The sequence below is a fragment of the Piliocolobus tephrosceles genome, chromosome 6 (genome assembly GCF_002776525.5).
Source record: "Piliocolobus tephrosceles isolate RC106 chromosome 6, ASM277652v3, whole genome shotgun sequence".
Classification (NCBI taxonomy): Eukaryota; Metazoa; Chordata; class Mammalia; order Primates; family Cercopithecidae; genus Piliocolobus; species Piliocolobus tephrosceles.
The window spans coordinates 7,003,458-7,024,666 of NC_045439.1; the positions used below are offsets into that span (position 1 = coordinate 7,003,458).

General features: G+C 45.0%; 1 protein-coding gene across 1 annotated transcript in view; it reads left to right on the plus strand.

Moving 5' to 3' along the window:
* Positions 1-13,025, plus strand: part of SETD3 (SET domain containing 3, actin histidine methyltransferase) — a 69,509-nt gene extending 56,484 nt beyond the window's left edge. The window contains exons 8-12 of the mRNA XM_026455304.1: positions 3,983-4,057; positions 5,531-5,697; positions 6,590-6,675; positions 10,521-10,681; positions 11,645-13,025. Of these exons, the coding sequence (XP_026311089.1) occupies positions 3,983-4,057; positions 5,531-5,697; positions 6,590-6,675; positions 10,521-10,681; positions 11,645-12,097 (942 nt within the window). The 3' untranslated portion in view covers positions 12,098-13,025. The remainder of the gene's footprint in view (positions 1-3,982; positions 4,058-5,530; positions 5,698-6,589; positions 6,676-10,520; positions 10,682-11,644) is intronic.
* The last annotated feature ends 8,184 nt before the right edge of the window (positions 13,026-21,209 follow it).

The following is a 21,209-nucleotide window of genomic DNA, read 5'->3' on the forward strand; positions in this document are numbered from 1 at the left end:
TTCCTTTGTTGAGGGTTTTTCGGTTGATACGAGAAGGACACTTCTAAGTGACTGATAGACAGTGGTATTAGTTCCCTTACAGAGAGTATGTTGGAATAATCAGTGCTTGCATTTGAATCTGCGACTCTACCAGGCGGGATGAGAGGGCAGCTGGAAATCCAAGCATAACGGAGGGAAGTTCTTTTTCAAGGTCCTTCTGTTTGTATATCGAAAAAAAAATCTAAAACATTGAGATTTAGATGAGTCTCACAGTCTCAAAAGCCCATTTTTACAATAGCAGACAAGTCTCTCCGAACAGCCTGTCCCCCCACACCCTCCACGCACACAGGTCTGACTCACCTCTGGTTCCCTGCTATTCCTCAGACACCAGCAGATTCCTTCGCTCTTGCTGTCACCTCTGCCTAAGACCCCCCATTCCTTAGGCACTTACGGGACTCGCTCATAGACCTCCTGTAGGGTAGCTGCCCTGAGCACTTGTGTAGAATGACTGCTCATCCACCCTGCTGCCCTGTCCTGTCGCATTTCCCTCTGTTGTCCAGATCCTCTATTTCTGCCTTTTAAAAACATTATTGTTGGTTCACCCCCTGCCTCCCATTAGAATGGAAGAGCCATGAACGCAGGGTGATTTTAGGGGAGGGTCTGTTTTGTTCGTTGCTGTATCCCTGTGCCTGGTATTTTTTTAATGAATTCATGAGTGTGAAAACCCCACGCCTAGGAAAAAAGATCAGAAAGAAATAAACCAAAATATTCACGTGATTGTGATCTGTTTTTTCTTTGCTTTTAAAAAATATTTTCCAAATTTTATTTGATGACCCTGTATTAGTTTATCCCCCTCCCACCATGAAATTAATATAATACATATTTGTTGAAGAAAATTTGAAAAACACAGAAAAGAAAACGTAAATGATCTACAGATCTTCCCTCTGTTCCCATCTTAGGGATGTATGTGTGTGTATATCATGCTCCTCCTCCTATGTTACTTTTAATATGTAAAATAGAATACAGCTGTGCACCAAGTGTGCCATCGAGTTACCAAACCAGCCACAGATGTGAGTGGTGTGCGCTGCAGGGAGGCAGTGGCTTTCAGGGAGTAGGGCTCCATGGAGCTGCTGGAGGCTTCCACTCCTGCTGGGTTCCTCCTCCAGCATTGCCAACAAACTTCGGCTGCCACCCGCTCCCCTCCCCTGGGCACACTTGAGGCTCCTGTGGGGCTATTCTCAGTTCCACGTACTTTTATATATACATCTATATATAAATTTTTTTTCTCCCTATGTCTCTTTCCCACTAGATGTCCCTATGGGTAGGGACTGAGACTTTTCATGCCTTTTTCCAGTTGCCTAGGTTAGGGCCTGGCATAGGATGACACTCAATATTTGTAGAAGGGAAGTTAGCTGGCACTGTGGGAGGCAGGAAGCGGCACGTGGAGCTGGGCAAGGAGGAGGTGGAAGGACCCTGTCCTTGCTTGACATCGGGAGGCTGCGCCTGCACCAGCCCTGGCCCTCCCAACCCCTCCCCTCCTATTTTGGGCTTCAAGTCAGACCCGGTCAGTGGCTGCAGATTTCTGGGCGTAGGTGGTAAGTTCCTGGGGCTCCTGCCAGAAGGCCCTTGCTGAGCAGTGGGATCCTAACAGCCTTGGAAGACCCCTCTGCAGGCCCGCCCTGGGAGGGCTCTGCTCTGAGAGAGTCCTCTAGAAACCTGGCTTCACACAAGGGAAAGGCGAGGCCTGTGCTTCCACCTGCAGTTCTTTGCATTGAGACGCACTTTTGATACCATCCTAGAGGAAGTGTTTGGCAGTGCCACACAAAGAAGTTAGACTCAGCCTCCACACGTTCTGACCCTTGCTGAGAAAGGGCTGCAGACTGGGGCAGGATCCAGCCTGTTTGCCTGTCAGGGTTGCTGTGGACATGTTAAGCCATTTCTTGGAGCTTGACGTCTGCCGAGAGTGGGAAATAATCTGTAAAATACCCTTAAACACCCATAATCCTTTCTCCACAATCTCCCTCAATTTTCTCTTCCTTCCTCTAACTTCCCTCCTGTTTGTGCTGCTGGCAGGTCCCTGTGTACTTGTACTGCCAGCACCCTGGGAGTGCCTGGATTCCCTCCTGGGAGTTTACGATATGGGCAGCTTCTCATTCCACTTTGTTGTCAAGGTGATGTTTTGGGGTCAGAAAAGTACATCCAATGTTGGGCAGGAACTTCCTGGAGTTGACTTTAATTCAATTGAAGTGTTTAAAATGTTCTGCGAGTGAAATGTTCTAGAATACTTGGCTTCATTTATTTCTCATTGCTGCCTATTTCTCATTGGTCTTTGCAGATCAGAACCTTGAAGGACTCTTAGACATGTGGTTAATAAACCATATTTATTCTTGGGATATTGAGTTTAAAGATTCGTGTTATATGGCCTTCCATCCCAAAATGCCATTCCTAGACTCAAAAGTCATCTTTTGAATCCAAGCTGTTGATGCCTTATTAGCAAGGAGCGCTTGTGGCTGCTGTTAGTCTTTGATTCTCCAGGATAAAATGAGTAGGTCAAAAAGTAATCAGTGACCATCGAGAGACAATCTAGGAGATTGGGCGCTGCTCTAAAAGACAGGACTCTGAGAAGGAGCTTTTAATAAAAGCTGGGGACCCTTTCCATTCCCCTGGGGCTTCATGCATCACGTGAATATTCTCAAAGGCCACTTCAGGTTTTAGGTTCTGTGTGCTGAGCACTCGGGACACAGAGATCAACAAGGGGCTCTGGCTTTCAAGTCTGACTGACGGGGAGACAGGTGCACAGATGACGTGGCTTGGGCTGGAGGGTGTAAGGACTGGGCTGTGGGAGTGCACAGGAGGGTGGGGTGAGGAGGGGCTTCCCCAAGAATCCAGGCCACAACAGGAGTAGAAGGTACTGTCAGGCCAGAGGGAACTGGGACAGCTGGTGGGTGGCAGTTCCTGAAGCTGGAGGGAAGCCTGAGCTGCCTCCTTTTTCGGCCGTGCTCAGGAACTTGGGGTTTATTCCGAAGGCAGAGCGGAATCATAGGAAGATTCTGAACAGGAGAGTGACATCGTACAATTAGCAACTCCGGAAGGACAGTATTGGATTTTGAGACTAGGTCCCAAAAGTTGGAAGGTTTTTGCAAAAAACAAGCTAGGCGAGAAGGAATAAGGACTGTAACCATGCAGAGGAATGAGGAAGAAAGTCATCCAAATGGTAGTATTTACTAGATGAAATGCTGACCAGGTGAGATGACAGGGTTTCCTTGTAACTTGTGTCCTGAGGCCATGACATTGGCTGACCTTCACTAAGATAGAAGAGCTTAGAAGGAGACACAGTTTTGGGGTATAGTGAGAGGATTTTCTATATTTATTTCTAATGGACTTAGAAACTCTCACATTATATTTCTCAGCAGAAATAGAGGGAATAAGATACAACAAAGTTATTTTATTTTGCCTTTGCATGCTTGAAAGTTTTAATTTCTTTAATTCAGATCATATATCTATAATTCAGAAATAGAGCTTTTCTTTTCCCTGATTCTTTATCCAATGGAAAACCCACTTTGGTTTCTTAAAGGCCAAACATTAGATAAAGATAATACTTGCAAACGAATGAGGGTAGTGCAGGTCATCAGTGAACTGAAAGGAGGCTTAGGTGCGCCTGTGGGAGGCGTGGCCTGTGGGCTCACTGCCCTCACTGCTGCCAGGGAGGCCCAGAGGCGATTATGTTTTGTTGAGTCCAGCAAGTGATACTCTATACAGTCTCTTTATCCAGCTGTACTTCCTTTATTTCAGGTGTGTAATTTTGCATAATCATCTCTGATGTAACTAGAGTTAACCTCAGTGCTCAAGCAGTTCTTTGCCCCATTTTCCAAAGCACTCAGATGCACCCTTTTGAGTACCTTTGGATCCCCTTTCTCCTCTGATTGCCAGAAACAAGTTCATGATTAAGTGAAATGTGCCTGTGTTTGCCTCACCGTCATTTCCTTCCTTCTCCCGGGGCTAGATCACTACCGGTTACAACCTGGAAGATGACCGCTGTGAGTGTGTGGCTCTGCAGGATTTCCGGGCTGGAGAGCAGGTGGGTCTCGTGGCATTTCACAAAATGTGAACCAGCCATTGGGCACTAAGTTAACGCTGTGTTGGTAGTCTTAAAAAGGAACTTAGAGGCCAGGCGCGATGGCTCAAGCCTGTAGTCCCAGCACTTTGGGAGGCCGAGATGGGCGGATCACGAGAGGTCAGGAGATCGAGACCATCATGGCTAACACGGTGAAACCCTGTCTCTACTAAAAAATACAAAAAACTAGCTGGGTGTGGTGGCAGCGCCTGTGGTCCCAGCTACTCGGGAGGCTGAGGCAAGAGAATGGCGTGAACTCGGGAGGTGGAGCTTGCAGTGAGCTGAGATCGTGCCACTGCACTCCAGACTGGGTGACAGAGTGAGACTCTGTCTCAAAAAAAAAAAAAAAAAAGGAACTTAGGAAAAAAAAGTGTAGAATTCACATTGAGGATTGTTTTTCTGGAACGCATCTTGAGACCTGAACCCGTAGTACACATATTGACTCGTGCTTCACTCACTTGTTGTGCTTTGCATTGTGCTTTGGGTTCACAGAGAAAAGTATTTAAACACAGTTATTGGCACAATTGGCCTAATATTTGTAAATATTTATAACACTGTTAAAGTGTGTTACGACACTAAAACAATTTTTAAAATTTCATAAACTGTGTTGCCTTTATTTTTTCTACTGATTAGAACCTTCTTTATAAGAGTATTTAAGGGGCAAAAGCAAGGGAATCTGTTGTCTTATACTTTCATTTTAATCTCAGATTTTTTAATCTAGTAGTTTGGATGGGAGGAGGGGTAAGCCTTTGGGTGAATTTGAAAATATGTGTCTATAAATTCCCACATTCTATCAGTCTACACCCAAGCAGACAGTACGGACATGGAACTCACATCCGTAATTGACATTCCAGTTGAGACAAAATAAAAAATACTTGTCTAGCCGGGCGCGGTGGCTCAAGCTTGTACTGATCTGTTCCTTCTTTAGAAAAGTTTATAAACCCACCTGCACCTAGCAGGATTAATTGCCACAGGACTTAGAAATAAGTTTCTGACAGATACTGCTTTACAGTTCCAGAAAAGACCCTGCTGTATTAAAAGGATGGGAAGAACTTGGTGAATTTTAAAATGCAGTCTTACAGAAATAGCCTTCCTGTCCTTTGAAAGAAGAAGGTTATAATAGAGGCCTGGTGAACCCCAGGCACCTGGGGTCCTTTGAGTAGTAGTAAGGCCTTTGGTGGTGCTTTCTCCTGGCTTCGCCTCTCCACGTGGTGGTGGAGGGTGCTTGGTCTCAGACGGTTTGGGAAGTTGGGAAAATTGCACGGCGTCACCCTTGCAACCTGTGCCAAACAGGTGTATCAATACTTTCAGCTATTTCGTGTCATTAATGTAAGGTAGCATTAAATATATGAGCACTAAGTCTTTGCCCTGCCCTGTGTTAAGAATACATGCCAAGTTTGTCTAATGCCCTTTTCTTTTTTCTTTACTGCATCTCAGATTTACATTTTTTATGGCACTCGATCCAATGCAGAGTTTGTGATCCACAGTGGTTTTTTCTTTGACAATAACTCACACGACAGAGTGAAAATAAAGCTTGGAGTGAGTAAAAGTGACAGACTCTACGCCATGAAGGCCGAGGTCTTGGCTCGTGCCGGCATCCCCACGTACGTAGAAAAGCATCGGTTGGCCCTTTCCTGCAGTACTTGAACTATTTCCAGTTGCATAGTGTTTAATTGGTGTGTTAATAAAACTTCTCTCCAGTAGTTTGTCTTAATCCGTTTATCCCTGTGGCACAGCAAATTTAAGCCATGGCGACGCTCGGTGACTTACTGGCGTTTTCAGATAAACATAATTGTGTCATTGGGCGCATTCACAGTCAGTTCTGAGGGATATGGCCTGAAATCCTTATTAAGTTAAATAAGTACTTTCGTATCATTCATGTCTTTCACCTTGAAAAGGTTAATGGCCTGGATCAATTTGTTTCATTTAATTCTTTGCTACCATTAGTTTCTGTAATGAAGTCATGATCTTCAGTGATTTCAAGAATTTCTAGTTAAATTCCTTAAGATTTTCTTGCATTTGAGGCATAAAATGATAAAGACGACAGGAATTATGATTCATTAGTTCTCCATGGAATGGAGGAACCATTCTTAATGAAAATGGATTATCCAGACCTTTTTTTTATTGAACTTGTCAATATTTGATTAATGATTAAAGTGTGAACTCAACATAAATTATTGTTAACACTTTTAAAAAGCCATGTATATGTGTAATGTTTTGAATGTGTTGTGTGCAACCTGAGATTACAGCTGTCAGGCTCTAGGAAAAGCTGGCGAGGATGGACTCCAATTCTGGATGTCCACTTCCATCTGCCCCAGCCTCTGGCCTTTTGCAAGGGCTGAAAGTCGTGCTCACAGTTCAGATGAGGAGCTGGAATCTTCCAGCTCGGCTCTCCTTGAGGACGAACACACGTGCTGTAGACTTAGGGATCTCACTTTGTAGCAGGTGGGTGACCACAGCAGCGTGATTGATGTTGCTTTCTGCTTTCGTCGTCAGTTCCAGTGTTTTTGCGTTGCATTTTACGGAGCCGCCCATCTCTGCTCAGCTTTTGGCTTTTCTCCGAGTATTCTGCATGACTGAAGGTACGTCATTTCAGCAAAAAAGAGATGTTGACTTTTTTATTTTTAAATCATGGAAGTGTAAAGCATAGGGATTCGGATTATAAGTAAAGTGGATTAAAACTACATTACTTTTGGGAAGAGGCAAGATGGCAATACTGGAGAAAGAAGAAATTGATTTGTTTTACCCTGGAAATGTTTTATTAAATCCTCAATGTGTTGTCAATATTAATTTGTAATACACAAATAATTCTCAACTGCATTTGAAGAAAACTTAAAACATCTTGGATCAGGTAAATATATCAAAAGTCTACATTTGTAGCCTGACAGAGCCTCATTTCACTCACAGGGCACTAGTCTTTTTCACTTAGATAGAGCAGTTCAGGATCAGTTGATCCTGTGATGTTGTGTAGTCAGCTGTGGCATACGTGGACCGTAGGACTTTATTTGTTAACCTACTCTGCATTCTGAATCTGAAATTGCCAGCAAGTATTTTAATGCCAAGCATCCTGTTAGAGTAAATAACATTGCAAACAGAATCTGTGTAGAACACAAAATGTTCCTGGCTACAGCCTCTTATTTCAGGCCCAGAAAGAGTTAAGTATATGTATTGAGCATCTACTTTTGCATTTGCTTAAACAAGTCATTTGGGGTTTCTTATACTGACATTTGACCTCTCATGGTTGTGTTTTTATTTTTCATACTAAGATGCATCTTAACAAATTTCCTGGTCCTGAGGTTTCATTTTTAAGTATGTGTGTGTGTGTGTTTTGCTGTTGTAAGCTGCCTTAAATCCTGTGCAGAACAGACTGAGTAGAAATGAGTAAATGAGTGTTTGACTGAGTGAACAGACAAAAAGGTGTTCTGGATGGAAGCTGCCCAAGCACTTCCTTGGTTGGAGGAAGCAGTCGTGGCCCATGCAGGGGAAGCTGCTGTGCTCAGCGGTCACTGGCTTTGGTTTTAATGTCTGGATCCAGGGAGCAGTGCTGCACAAGTCGAGGGCTTGACGTCATGCTGGAGGCAGAAAAAACAGAGGCAGTTCACACACCAACTGCAGAACCCAAATTGAGATACAGTCATTGTTCCTTATTAAGCAACCCTATCGCCTAGATTTACAGTTATTCAAGTGGGAGTTTTGGTGCTTTTTGTACTTTGGTAATGGTTCATCAATTCAATGTAATGAACAGAGTTAAGGGGTTAACTGTGAGCTTTTCTTGCTTATATGTGGATACAAAATTGAATGTTGCAGTTCATATACTCAAGGAATTTATAATGAAGAGAGGTGATGGTGATAGTCCTAGAATTTGTGAAGCATTCGCTATGTGCCAGGTATGATGCTAAATGTGGTACATGCTTAATTTTAATCCCATCAGCCTTGATTGATAAGTGCTCCCATTTTACTGATGTAGAGATTTCACTTCAAAGAGGATAAGTATTAGCTGGGCGTGGTAGCACATCCCTCTAGTCCCAGCTACTTGGGAGGCTGAGGTAGGAGGATTGTTTGAGCCTGGGAGGTGAAGGCTGAGTAAGACCCGGCTGGGGGGAAAAAAAAGAATAAAGTTGGCTGGATGCTATGGCTCATGCCTGTAATCCCAGCACTTTGGGAAGTAGGAGGATTGATTGAGCCTGGGAGCTTGAGGCTGCAGTGAGCCGTGATCTTGCCACTGCACCCCAGCCTGGGCAACAGAGCAAGACCCTGTCTAAAAACAAACAAATAAAAAACCCAGAGGATAAGTAACTTGGCCAAGGTTGCTCAGTAAGCAAGTAATGACCCTGACTTAGAACCCAGCTCTGTTAACTCCAGAGCCCATGCGCAGGACATCCCCCGTTGCTCCTACTGGCTCAAGAATAACATAGTACATGGAAAAAAGTGTTAGTACTCTGGGGGTCTGGAGGAAAGACATTTGAGTTAAACCCTGGAGCTCAGTGATGGTTTGGACATGGTAGAGCAGGAGGTGAGGGGTATGACTGAAGACCTTTAGCAGAGGAAGGAGCTTGAGCAGGAGCCAGGGAGAGGGTGGAGGGCACTGGGCTCTTTACTCTCTGGAGTGAGCATACACCATGGTGGCCCGAATGAGGGGCAGGGATAATTTGCAGGCCCTGTGTGCTGGAGGAAAGCTCGGGAGGGTTCTTGCTGCAGGAGCTCCCGGTCAGCTCCTGCTCTCCAGGCAGGCCACATGCTACATTGTCTTATTCCCCCTTTTGTAGGCTTTATTTCTCCAGGAATGTGAAATGAGTCCAGTTTCACTTTTAAAAAATGAGCAAAGAGAAAGCTCTGCCGCACACCTGCAGCTTCCATCGTTGCAGAGTGCAACTTGGGCAGATTGAGGGAGGAGATGAAGGAAGGAAACGGTAACCTTCATATTGGGGGCCTTTGAAAAGAACTTTCAACCACTAAGAAGGCTTAAAAAAAAAACAGAACTTCCGTGTTGTATACAAAGAATATAAAATGAAGACTCAAAACTAAAAATCCTGAATTTCATCATGATCTTTACTAACAAATACAAGTTAATAAACTTCTTTTTTGAACATTAGATAGCCTGTTTTCTTAAAACTGCTTGAATCCTTTTAGGTCTGTTGATTCTCTTTAGTTTCTCTCTAGTCATAGACAATTTGTCATGTCAAGACAATTGCTGGATCTTTGAATTACTCTAACTAATACTAATAAAAGTTTGGTTTGCTGGCAGCAGTTCTTCAGTTTGAATTGTAAATAGTGACAGCTGTGAGGCATTTTGCTCTGAAAGAGACACTGTCTCCTAATCGCATAAGAAGCATGGGTCTGTTTCTTGAGCATGAATAGGATCGGCTTGTTTTGGTTTTGGAGATAATGTGCCGGGAGATAAAATGCTAAGAGCAGTTGCTGAATTCTTTCCTCTTCTTAAATATATTTGGAGATAATTGAGATGTGCACTGTGTGTATTTGTAATTCCTATGTAAATTCCTGACAAGTGAGAGAGATGGGCATATTTTTCATTAACTAAGATATTTTTTTTTTTTTGAGACCGGGTCTCGCTCGGTTTCCCAGGCTGGAGTGCAGTGCTCACTGTAGTCACCAGCTCCTGGGTTCGAGGCATCCACCGCCTCAGCCTCTTGAGTAGCTGGGACTACAGCCATGTGCCACCACACCTGGCTCATTTTTGTATTTTTTGTAGAGATGGGGTTTCGCCACATTGCCCAGGTTGGTCTCAAACGCCTGGGCTCAAGTGATCCACCTGCCTTGGCTTCCCGAAGTGCTGGGATTGCAGGTGTGAGCCACTGCGCCCGGCCTGTGAACTCAGATTTTCATAGTGCTCCTGATGGTAGCACTGTTTGATTGAGGCTCTTGTTTCCCTCAGTTTGTGGCTTGTTACAAAAATGGCTTAAATAGCTTGGTCAGGTCACCTACGAGAATAAGCGCCAATCAGATTTACGGTTATGGGCTCACAGGATTGTTGTGGCTCTTGTTCCTTTCGCTGTTTACGTTGTTCACCTAAGTGTCCTTTTTGACTGGGTTGGTGTGACTGAGCTTATGGCTAGCAAAAAGGGTGTTGTCAAAATAAGGGGTCCATGGCTGTCGATTGTCTTTAAAAAGTATCTTGTGAAACTGTCTAAAGGCTCTCAGTGTCCCTCACAGAAACAGTGAAAAATGGAGTGCTACCAAGGCTTGATCTGGATTCCAAATGAAGAAGGCCTGACCTGGTGTTGCTTCCCAAAACTTAGCTCTGCTCTACTTTGGAGAATCTAGGAGTGTCCTGGCCCGTTGGATAGGGACAGCTTTTACTGTGGGAAAATGACATTGTTGGAAACAGTATTTTCTAAGGTGGATGCTTGTTCAAATGAGAAGGAGTGCTGTGTCTTCCTCCTGACCTTGCCATTTGTATTTCTTGTAGAAGAGCTGAAAGAACACTTACTGGGAGACAGCGCTATTGATAGAATCTTCACCTTGGGGAACTCAGAATTTCCTGTTAGCTGGGACAACGAGGTCAAACTTTGGACGTTTCTTGAAGATAGAGCCTCACTTCTTTTAAAAACATACAAAACAACTATCGAGGTAATTAGACTAAATTAATGAGGATTTGAACTTTGTTGTGTTGTTAAGATGTTTAATGAGACTTGGTGCGGTGGCTCACGCTGTAATCCCAGCACTTTGGGAGGCTGAGGGGGGCAGATCACAAGGTCAGAAAGTCAAGACAGGCCTGGCCAACTTGGTGAAACCCCATCCCTACTAAAAATACAAAAATTAGCTGGGCATGGTTTGTGATCCCAGCTACTTGGGAGGCTGAGGCAGCAGAATCGCTTGAACCCGGGAGGTGGAGGTTGCAGTGAGCCGAGATCTCGCCACTGCATTCCAGCCTGGGTGACAGAGCAAGACTCCGTCTCAAAAAAAAAAGAGATATTTAATGAGAGATTTCTTGTTAATTCTAAACTACTGTAATAGTTTAGCAAAATGATTGCATTTGAAATTTTCCATTTGTTTAACAAAAAAAAATCATATTTAGGCATTGTTTATTAGAAGATACATTTTTAAAAGTATTTAATACTTTTTTTATAATTTCTAATTCACATGATTTCACAAACGTTTTCATTTGTGCTTTTTAAGTTCACTATTGAGTCACTAATTTCAAATACGTCTTTCTCATTCATTCGTTCCTTCACTGTTGCCATTCACCCACGTGCTGCCCTGGGGCTACATCAGTGCCCAAGATGGACAGGATGAGTTTTAAATCAGTGAAGTTCCCTGACAGATGGGGTAGCACTGTTTGATGTAGGCTCTTCTTTCTGGTTTTGTAACAGTTTCATTGAGATATAATTTACATACAATAAAAGGCACACTTCTGAAGCGTACATTTTGATGTGAGTGTCTGGTCATGTGACACCTGCCAGTCAAGTGTTAGAACCTCCCGTCGCCCCAAAAAATTCCCTCATGTCCCCAGCCACAGCCGTTGTGCCCTCTGTCTATAGTTTTGCTGATTTAGACTTCTTGTAATTAACTTTGCTCTTTTTTGTTTTCCAGGAAGATAAATCCGTCTTGAAAAACCAGGATCTTTCTGTTCGTGCAAAAATGGCCATCAAATTGCGCTTAGGTGAGAAAGAGATTTTGGAAAAAGCAGTAAAGAGTGCAGCTGTCAACCGGGAATTCTACCGCCAACAGATGGAGGAAAAGGCTCCGCTTCCCAAATATGAAGAGAGTAACCTTGGGCTGTTGGAGAGCAGCGTGGGGGACTCGAGGCTCCCCCTGGTCTTGAGAAACCTCGAGGAGGAGGCTGGAGTGCAGGATGCCTTGAACATCAGAGAGGCCATCAGCAAAGCAAAGGCCACAGAAAACGGGCTTGTAAACGGTGAAAACTCTATCCCTAATGGGACCAGGTCCGAAAATGAAAATCTCAATCAAGAAGAAAGTAAAAGAGCAGCAGTTGGAGACGCCAAAGGATCTTCTTCAGACAGCACTGCTGAAGTTAAGGAGTAGCTCGAGGTGAAGCTGGAAGTGGAGCAGGAGTTGACGGACGGTCCGTTCACGTCGCTGTGTTTCCTTGTTAACATTTTTCTTTCTGCAGAGAGGAAGATATGTTTTTGCTGCTTTATATAAAAATGGTTTTTTTAAGTTATTTTAAAAATCTAGCTTCCCTTTTTGATTAAGATTGCCATCTTGCTTTTAGGCAAAACAAACCAGTTAACAGCCACAAGAAAGGGGGAAGAGGTGCCTGTGGGAGATTTTGCAGACCTATTGTGAGCATAGGTATTTTCTTCCTGGGGAAGAATTCAGTTCCTGTCTCAGCTGTGCTTTTGTGGGCCTGTCATCTTGACGACCAGAATGAAAGCTTGCTCTGCCTCCTGCCAGCCAGAGCTGGTGGCGGGACTCGGGGGTTCAGCGTCAAGGTGGGGAAGCTGCACGGCAGAAAACAGAATGGAAATTGGGAAACTTTAGAGTCTGGGCAAAATGTTTGGTTTTTCTCCTTAAAAAAAAAAAAAAAAACCCCATTACCAAAAGAAAAGGTAAGGTGGCAACCTTATTTTTAATAGTTTGAAATGTTGATGATAATCCTAATTATATAAATATATATATATAAACACACATATATATATCTAGTGATTTCTAAAGATTTGTTTACTTTTGTGTTTTGTTTTACTGTACTAAGAACTTGTCCTTTCTTCTTGAATCAAAGTAGGACATGCATCATCCTCCTAATTTTAAATGTTGGCTCTGATTTTAAAGTGGTGCATTTGATTCCAGCCTTGGTAATGGAGAGTTTGCAAACACACCGGCCCACAGCTTCACGTGGTGGTGTGCAGTGTGAGGCAGCTCCTGGCTTTCCTGGTTTTCACAACAAGCTAGAGATTTTCAAAGCTACACTTTTGAGTAAAAACCCTTATTAAAAGAAAAAACATGATTAATATTTTTGTCTATTCCTTTTTTTGGAGTGGGACAGGCCCTTTGAGTTTAGCTTTTACACAAACCATCTTACTGCCCAAGCATTGTTTGAACCTTGACCTCGTGCCCTGGGCTGTGCTAACCTGGGGGCTACTGAGGCACAGCTGTGGGGCCCAGAGGCTGGCAGGAGCCCCCCTCATCAGCCTGCCCATCTGTGCAGGCAGTGGGAACGTAAGAAAAGGAATACTTAGAATTTAGGGGAAGTGAAAGATTGGGACCATGTCCTTGGAGTGGGAGAGGGATCTGTCTCCAGAAAGCCACCAGTTTTCAGGTTTAGTGATACCAGTTTTCCTTCACCACAAATTTTCACATTGTCTCTGATGTCCTAAGTACACCGCTGATTTTGAAAACGTGAATTATTCCCCCAACTGTTTGATAAATACTGCTGCAACACAGGTCATCTTAAGGATGCTCTGGGAATTTCTCTTGGGGAAGACATAGTTCTGCAGATCAATTGCCTAATCCCCCCTGACAGCTGAGATAAATGTAACTCTTTGAGGCATTGCCTGCGTTGCTCAGCAGGTTAGTTTACCTGCTGCACTGGGTGCTGGAGGCAAGCTTCATGTCTGTATGAGACTGGGACATTTCCTGGCGTTGACGGCTGTACCTTTCCTAGGTTGTTGATGTGTACCAGGAGGAAGCATGTGATCGCCGCCTGTCGTATCATCCTTACACCTGAGATACCTTGCCAAAAATATTAAATAGTCTGTAAAGCTTAGTGTGAATTTCTAAAAGGCAATAACATTGTAGTACTTGAGGTTTCTACTCTAGAAGCCCCAGAGCCTTCTAGAACTTTGATGACCAATTTGTCCATAGAATTATCTTCTTATAGGATTAAAAGTTTTCAAGCCTAATAATAAATATTTTTTGAAAACATATATACAATTCAAACATAAAATAACATAATGAGACAGCTGGGTTTTCAAACTATTCCCCGGCAAAATTCGAGTTCCCGTGGAGCTGGGATAGCGCCAGACTGGAGTCGGGATCCCAAGCTCCTATCCAGCGCCACCTTTAATGGGTGTTGTGACGTTGGTTCCTGGCACCCAGTTTCTTCATTTATTTGTGAAAAGAGTGGTACAAAATTGTCCAAAGTCCCTGCTTAAAAATTTAGCAACTGTTTTTCTGTCATTTCTCCATTGACAGACTTGGTTGTTAAGGTTATTGGATCAAAAAGAGATGAAGTCTGCTTCCAGTTGAGAACAGCCTCTGCATGACATAAAAATGGCGCCCACAAGAGCAGAACTGTTTTGATGTCAGAAGACAGTATCTATTGAACAGCATTCTTTCCTGAGTTGGGTAGGATTGCCCTAAAATGACTCGCAAAGGCAGGCGAGACCGCAGCACACATCAGTCATCCTCGTGGCCCCACTGCGGTTCGGCAGCTCTAGTGCTGCCTGCACAGACACTTGGAGCTACAACTTAAGCATTTGAAAATTGAGGAAAAGTGATTAAATTGGCATTGAAGAACCCTCATTGCCATCTGTCATGAAAATAGACCTTTCTCTCAAATCATTTTAAAGTTTGCTTTCTTCTGAATGCTCTTGGATAAGAGGCTGTTCAGGCTAGTTACTGGAAACACGCCAGGCTCTGCTTCTGTTTCATTAGCTCTATGTGTTATTTGTGTAAATAGTTAGCAATTAGATTTCATCGGCCTAGAAAAACCTCCCTGTTTTTCATGTAAACTGGCAATTGATAGGTGGTTTTTCCCCAGTAGTTTCTAGAATAGGCTCACTAAGAGATGTGTGTCATTTTTTTTTTTTTTTGAGAGAGAGGGTAAGACATTAAAAATAGTCCCAGGTTCCCAATATACAGGGTTATGCTAAATTAAACCTCCACTTAAAAATGAGGGAGTCAGTTTTCTGTAAATCATCAGTTATATTTTCTTTTCTTTTTCTTTCTTTTTTTTTTTTTTAAAGACCGAGTCTCACTGTCGCCCAGGCTGAAGTGCAGTGGCACCGTGTCGGCTCACTGCAACCTCTGTCTCCTGGGTTCAAGCAGTTCTCCTGTCTCAGCCTCCCGAGTAGCTGCAATTACAGGTGCCCACCACCACGCCCGGCCAATTTTTGTATTTTTTAGTAGAGACGGGGTTTCACCATGTTGGCCAGACTGGTCTCGATCTCCTGACCTCAGGTGATCCGCCTGCCTCTGCCTCCCAAAGTGCTGGGATTACAGGCGTGAGCCACCGCACCCAGCCACCAGTTATATTTTCTTGGTGATTAGGACGTACATTGTAGGAGCAAAAGAATAAAGCCAGTCCAAAGAAAGTGCATGTGACTTGAGCTCAGAACCGAAATGGCACTGGCTGTAAAGAAAATAGGGAATGCTAGTGGTGGCTGGTTTGGGGCTACTTTGCAGAGAGCCCAGATGTGACAGTGTTGATGGTAACCCTGGCTGCAGTGAGCAGCTGCTTGTGCACCGTGCTCGTGTTGTTATTGATCTGGCAAAACAAATGGCGTGTAATGCGGGAGAGCTGCTAACCTGACCCAGGAATTTGACTCATTTTTATTTAAATGTCAATTTGAGGCAGGTGTAGGGTAGGATCCAGTAATGTCATTAAGGGTCACCCTACTATTTTAATCAGCAGCCCCTTATCTAATGTATTCCTAAAATTCTGTGTGTAAATTGAATTTGAATAACTCGAATTGTATTTAAATGCATTGGCAAATTTGTTATTTAAATGAAGCTGCCCTGCTGGTCCTGAGTGTGCTTGGGCTGGAGAGAGGAAGCGTTAGCAGGGACATGATCTTCCTCTCTCCACAGATTTGAAGAGCTGTCTCCTGAAGGAGGGTTGAGACTCATTCTGGGTCTGCAAAAGGCACAGCTAGGGCCAGGGCTTGGGTGGCGGAATTCAGCCAGGGTAGGGAGCACTCCCTAACGCTTGCGGTGAGAGGGCACATGTCTGCTGCTCCAGAGGTGAGCAGGCGCGGCCCCTGGGGTGTCTGGACCACTCAGACCTGGTTCCAGGCATGGGATCTTGGGCCAGTTAGGAGCTTCTGTCACCTCCTTCAGGGAGCCTCACGCTCTCCACCTCAGTAGTGCTGGGTGCGTTGAAAAGCTGGGTGCCGCACCTGCACATGTTAAATAGCCCGTGAATGCTTGTGATGACCATCTTCTAAGCCAGAGCCACTCCCAGGAGGCAGGAGATGTTCCTGGGACTGGGGATGGCAAAATCATCCATGCTGTGCCAGCAAGCAGCGTGCGTCATCTGTCCATTGGTTTGGGAACCTCAGCCCTGGACCTAGCAACCGTTGTGTTCTTAGTGGAACACAGATTCTGTGGGTAATTCAGAGACTCAAGAAGCCCTGCCCTCGAGGCACCAAGGCAGACTTCTGAACAGTAGGCGTGGCAGAGCGTGCCCGGCTGCGTGAGCAGGTGGACACATGCTTTGGCGCTGGAGATGGTGGCATGTGGCTGGACTTAGGGCTCCGTTGGTGAGATACGGAAGTGGGGTGAGCCCTTGAGGGTAAGGAGGGAGGCAGGGAAGAGCCAGCCATGCACAGGAGGGGCTGAGAAGTTCAGGCTTCTGGGGGACAGTCCTGTGAAGATGCTGGTTACCGGTTCCTGACCGCCGTGCTGGCACCCGGGTGCCTGCAGGGAGAGCACGCGTGCAGTTGTGCAGATCTCATAATGGATGGACTTCAGGAGGGTGCCTCCTGGTGATTGCCACTCCCTTCACAGATGCCACCCTTGGTAGATCCCTTAGAAACAAGGTGAAAGGGTTGGGGAGCCCCCATGTGTGGACTCAGGAGCAGTTTATGGAGTTGGAAATCTTAACTCAGGTCATCACACCACCGTCCATCAGCTCTTGGTCTTTATTTAAACAGCCTTGTGATACCCTCTCACTTCTGGGCAGCTTTTCTTGGCCCAAACGCAGGTGTGTCTGTGCACGCACATGTGTGTCACCTATTTCTATATAAACCTACTTCGTATATATGAGCACATACATACACACATATGAATACATATATACGTGTGTGTATACAAAACTTTCCCCAAACTCATATTCTTCCCCTTCAGGCAACAGAGAAGCTCCTTGACATGGGTCAGGTGAAACTTGACATGAAAATGAACTTGGAAATGCTGGTGCTGATGAGGCCCTGTGTGGCCCTGCCTGGCTGTTTGAATTTCTAGAGCCTTGTACAGCACGTGATGCAGAGTGCGGGCTCTGGGGAGGCTTCCAGACTGACTGAACAATCACGATCAAGTGGGAGGCCCCATGCCTCTGAAGTCCCAGGGTGGCGCTAAAATCACACTCCTTTCTTCTCTTCCCATTTCCCCACCCTCGTCTCCTTGCTTCCTGTTTCTGCAGCTTGTACCTGACTCCTCTAGAGTGTTCTGGTAGAAAAGAATTGCCGGGCGCGGTGGCTCAAGCCTGTAATCCCAGCACTTTGGGAGGCCGAGACGGGCGGATCACGAGGTCAGGAGATCGAGACCATCCTGGCTAACACGGTGAAACCCCATCTCTACTAAAAAATACAAAAAACGAGCCGGGCGAGGTGGCGGGCGCCTGTAGTCCCAGCTACTCGGGAGGCTGAGGCAGGAGAATGGCGTGAACCCAGGGGGCGGAGCTTGCAGTGAGCTGAGATCCGGCCACTGCACTCCAGCCTGGGCGACAGAGCGAGACTCCGTCTCAAAAAAAAAAAGAATCAAGTTGTGGCTTGAACCTCAAACATCCTTCTCCATCTTAATGAGGTTCCGGAGGAGCTCCTTGTAGGATCCCAGAGTCAGCTTCAAGTCCTAGGAAGGCACCTGGAGGACGTGTGAGGGCGGGCTTCCCCTGCCAGCTGTGCCCCTTTCTGCAGGGTGTGCAGAGCTTCCCAGCCTCACACTCCACCCGTCATTCATGCAAAACTTACTCTTCAAGAAGGAACCAATGAGCAGATTGTCACCTGAGTGTCTAGTCCGTGAAGAGTGTTTGCACTTTAGCCCATACACAAAATTTTAGCCCAGAGAAGCAGCTCATCCTGAACATGGGCTTTGAAATCTGCAGAACCTAAAATATAATCCTGACTCCCTACCTTCTCCTACCATCTGTGACCCACAGCAAGTTTCTTGATGCACAGGGTCTTGATTTTCTCATCTGCAAAATGGAATAACCCCAGGAGGTTACTGCAATAATAGATGTAAACCTGGCACAGTGCCTGGGACACAGTAGCTATCTGGTGGTTGGTTCCCACTGTGACTGGCTGAGCGATGTCAGTCAGCCCAAGATCTGGACTAATGGCTGACTGGAGGCACATTCTGAGTTGCGGGGGTTTCGGCGGGTGGCAACATACTCAGCCATGTGGCTGCAACATGTGGACCTCCCGTCTGTGCCCCACTGTCACCTTCTCTGTGCCTTTCCCAGACTTGGCACATATCTCAAGCTGATAATATTTGGTGACTTACTTTATGCATACATATATATATTTGAGGATGAGCTACCATCCAACAAGCACCTGTAAATTTCTTGGCTTTAAGTTTTCAAGCAACTCAAAACAAACCCTCCCCTAAATGCAGCTGCAAATGACAACTTACTGAACAGCAAGAGATGACAGTTAGGATTGTGTGCCACCCCACCCAGCCTAGTTTTGGAAATAATACCCTAGCTGGCACCAGGAAATAATACTCTAGCCCCGGAATATGTTGTCAGGTGAATCCTGAAATGCATCTAGAAAAACAGTTCTTGCTTTCTCATACAAAAATTAAAACGTTTGTTTTATTTTGGTCATCGACAGTTGTCAAAATAACTAGCCTTGGGCTAATGTTATCTAATGTAAGTGTTGACACCATTAAGACTGCAGTATAATTAGTCATGAAATGTACTCATAACACTCCTTGGATTTTAAAAGGACCAGAATGGGTGTTTTTGAAAAGTTGTATCGGGAAAAAAAGGAAAATGGAATTGAATTTCCTGGCCCGCGCTTGCATGATGAGTATCAGCCTAGATCAGACTCAGGGTGGTGAATAACCTCCTTCCCTTCTTACAGCCCTGCGCTTAAAAAGCATGTTTCTGCCATGACAGAAACCCCGACAAACTGCAGGCTGTCACCAAGGTGGTGCTTTACATAAAAGCGGGTTTCAGTGTTCTTTTTGCAAGACTTGAGCCCTGAGTGGATACTGAGCGTGGAGCAGCCTGGTTTTGTACACTCCTGCCCCATGTTGAGATGCTGTGGGAGCCGGTGACTCACGCGCCGCCGACGTTCACAAAAGCTCCCGGCTCGGAGCAGAGCATTGAAGGGAAGGGTGTGGCTGCTTGGCGTAAGTTAACCAGGTTGAGGACTGAGCGTCTTAAAAGCCAAGCCACGTTTGCCTTTCAGCTTTTACTTTGTGGTGACAAAAGAGGAGGTCTCTTTCTTCAGGGCCTCACTCAGCGCTGCTGGATCTGAAGATGCCCAGGAGGAGGGTGAGGGGTGAAAAGGGCATCCTAAGGCAGGATGTGACACAGCGGCCTCACCAGCTTAACTCAGTGTTCTCTGAGGCACAGAATACCGGAGATCTGAGATCCCCGAGTTGCAAGTCCTCCCCTCAAGGATCTAAGCAGGTGATGGGCTGCTGCTCTCTCCTGTCCACAGCTGGTGGGGGGCGGAAGCCCTATTCCACAGGTGACAAGTGTGGGTCCAGCCGCCATGTTTAGCCAATGGGAAGGTGAGACACAGATTCTAATGGTCTTGTCCATGTTTTCTCCCCAAAGACACTTTGAGTTAGTGATGACATCCACTGATTCACCCAGCACTTGTCTGAGCATCTCATATATGCTGGGCACCACGCTAGGCTCTGGGGCTAAATGACACAGGGTGCTTGTCGGCAAGGAGCTTGTGAAGGAACAGGATGGCCTTCTAGGGCGAGCTGTGCCCAAGCTAGCTCTTAATACATGCTCCACTTTCCTAATCTTAATGGGACATAGGCTGGATGGGCTTTTAATTTCCACGTTATACAAAACTGTGGATTACCTGTATGTTCTCTCTTAGTCTGACTTACTTTTTCCCCTCATAAGGGGTTCATTTCCATGACCAAACAACAGAGAAGTTGAGTGTCTGATTTCCCCCCGCCCGCCCCACAATGTGAGTGCTCGAACGCTCACCTCGGGAAGCTAGGATCACCTTCGTGTTTGTAGGTACTACGTTTCCTGTTTTCTAACATTCTGGGATCTCCCAAATGAGTGATGCAGTTCCAAGAGGGGACCTAGGCATCAGAGCTTTGGGGTGGCCCATGAGTGACAGTGAAGTGCCTGTTTCCTTTGCTGAAACGGAAGCCTGTTATGAGATTGGTGAACGGAACTAGTTCCGCTTCCCAGTACTGGTTTTCAAACACCTATTTTTAAAGTGATGACGTTTTAAAAACCACCTCTTATTCCCATTTGGGGTTCAGCTGACTGTCAGCAGTAACGAGAACAATCACACCAGCCACACGTACTTCAGCATATCTTAAATGGGCAGTTCACAAGGCAATTGTAGGAGCCATGTTCGTTGATGGGCCACCCCTGAGTGAAGAATCTTACATTTCTGTTTCATTCCTGTGACTAGTTTTGTTTACTGCCCCAGCTGCCTGTGGCCAAAGCAGCTAGGATCTCTGTCCATGAACATTTTAATGATTAGAAATCCAAATGAACAAATATACCGCCCTAAAACAAACAAAATGACTCCCATAGGCATCAAATAAACCTCCAGGCTATCTCTAAGGAAGCCAGGATTTCCAGCAGCAATTAAATGGCATGATTGGATACAGGGAAAATTTTATAATTGCTCACAGGTAGCAATTTATTAGGATAGCTGTTACTTATGACATGTGTCAAAAAGGTCAAAGTTTATACTTCCTTGGGCATTAACCTAATCTTCGAAACTCTAAAAGTTACACTTTTTGGTCATTAATTTTTTTTTACAAGCAGACATTTTGACAATTAACCCAGTTAATAAAGGTCAAATTTCAATTTTTTTCCAATTTCTGGAGCATTTAAATTATTCCTTTTTGAAAATGGGAAGATAGAGGATGATAAATAGTTATTAAATGAGTACAAGGATGTAGTTCTGCTGTCAGGGTGATGATTATAAAACAGCTGATACTGGAAGAATAGAATTGCTGTGTATCTGATTGGAAGGAAAGTAGATTACAAGCAGAGGAAATAGAAAAATTAAGCCCAAATAATGTGTGCAGTTAGTAGGATAAT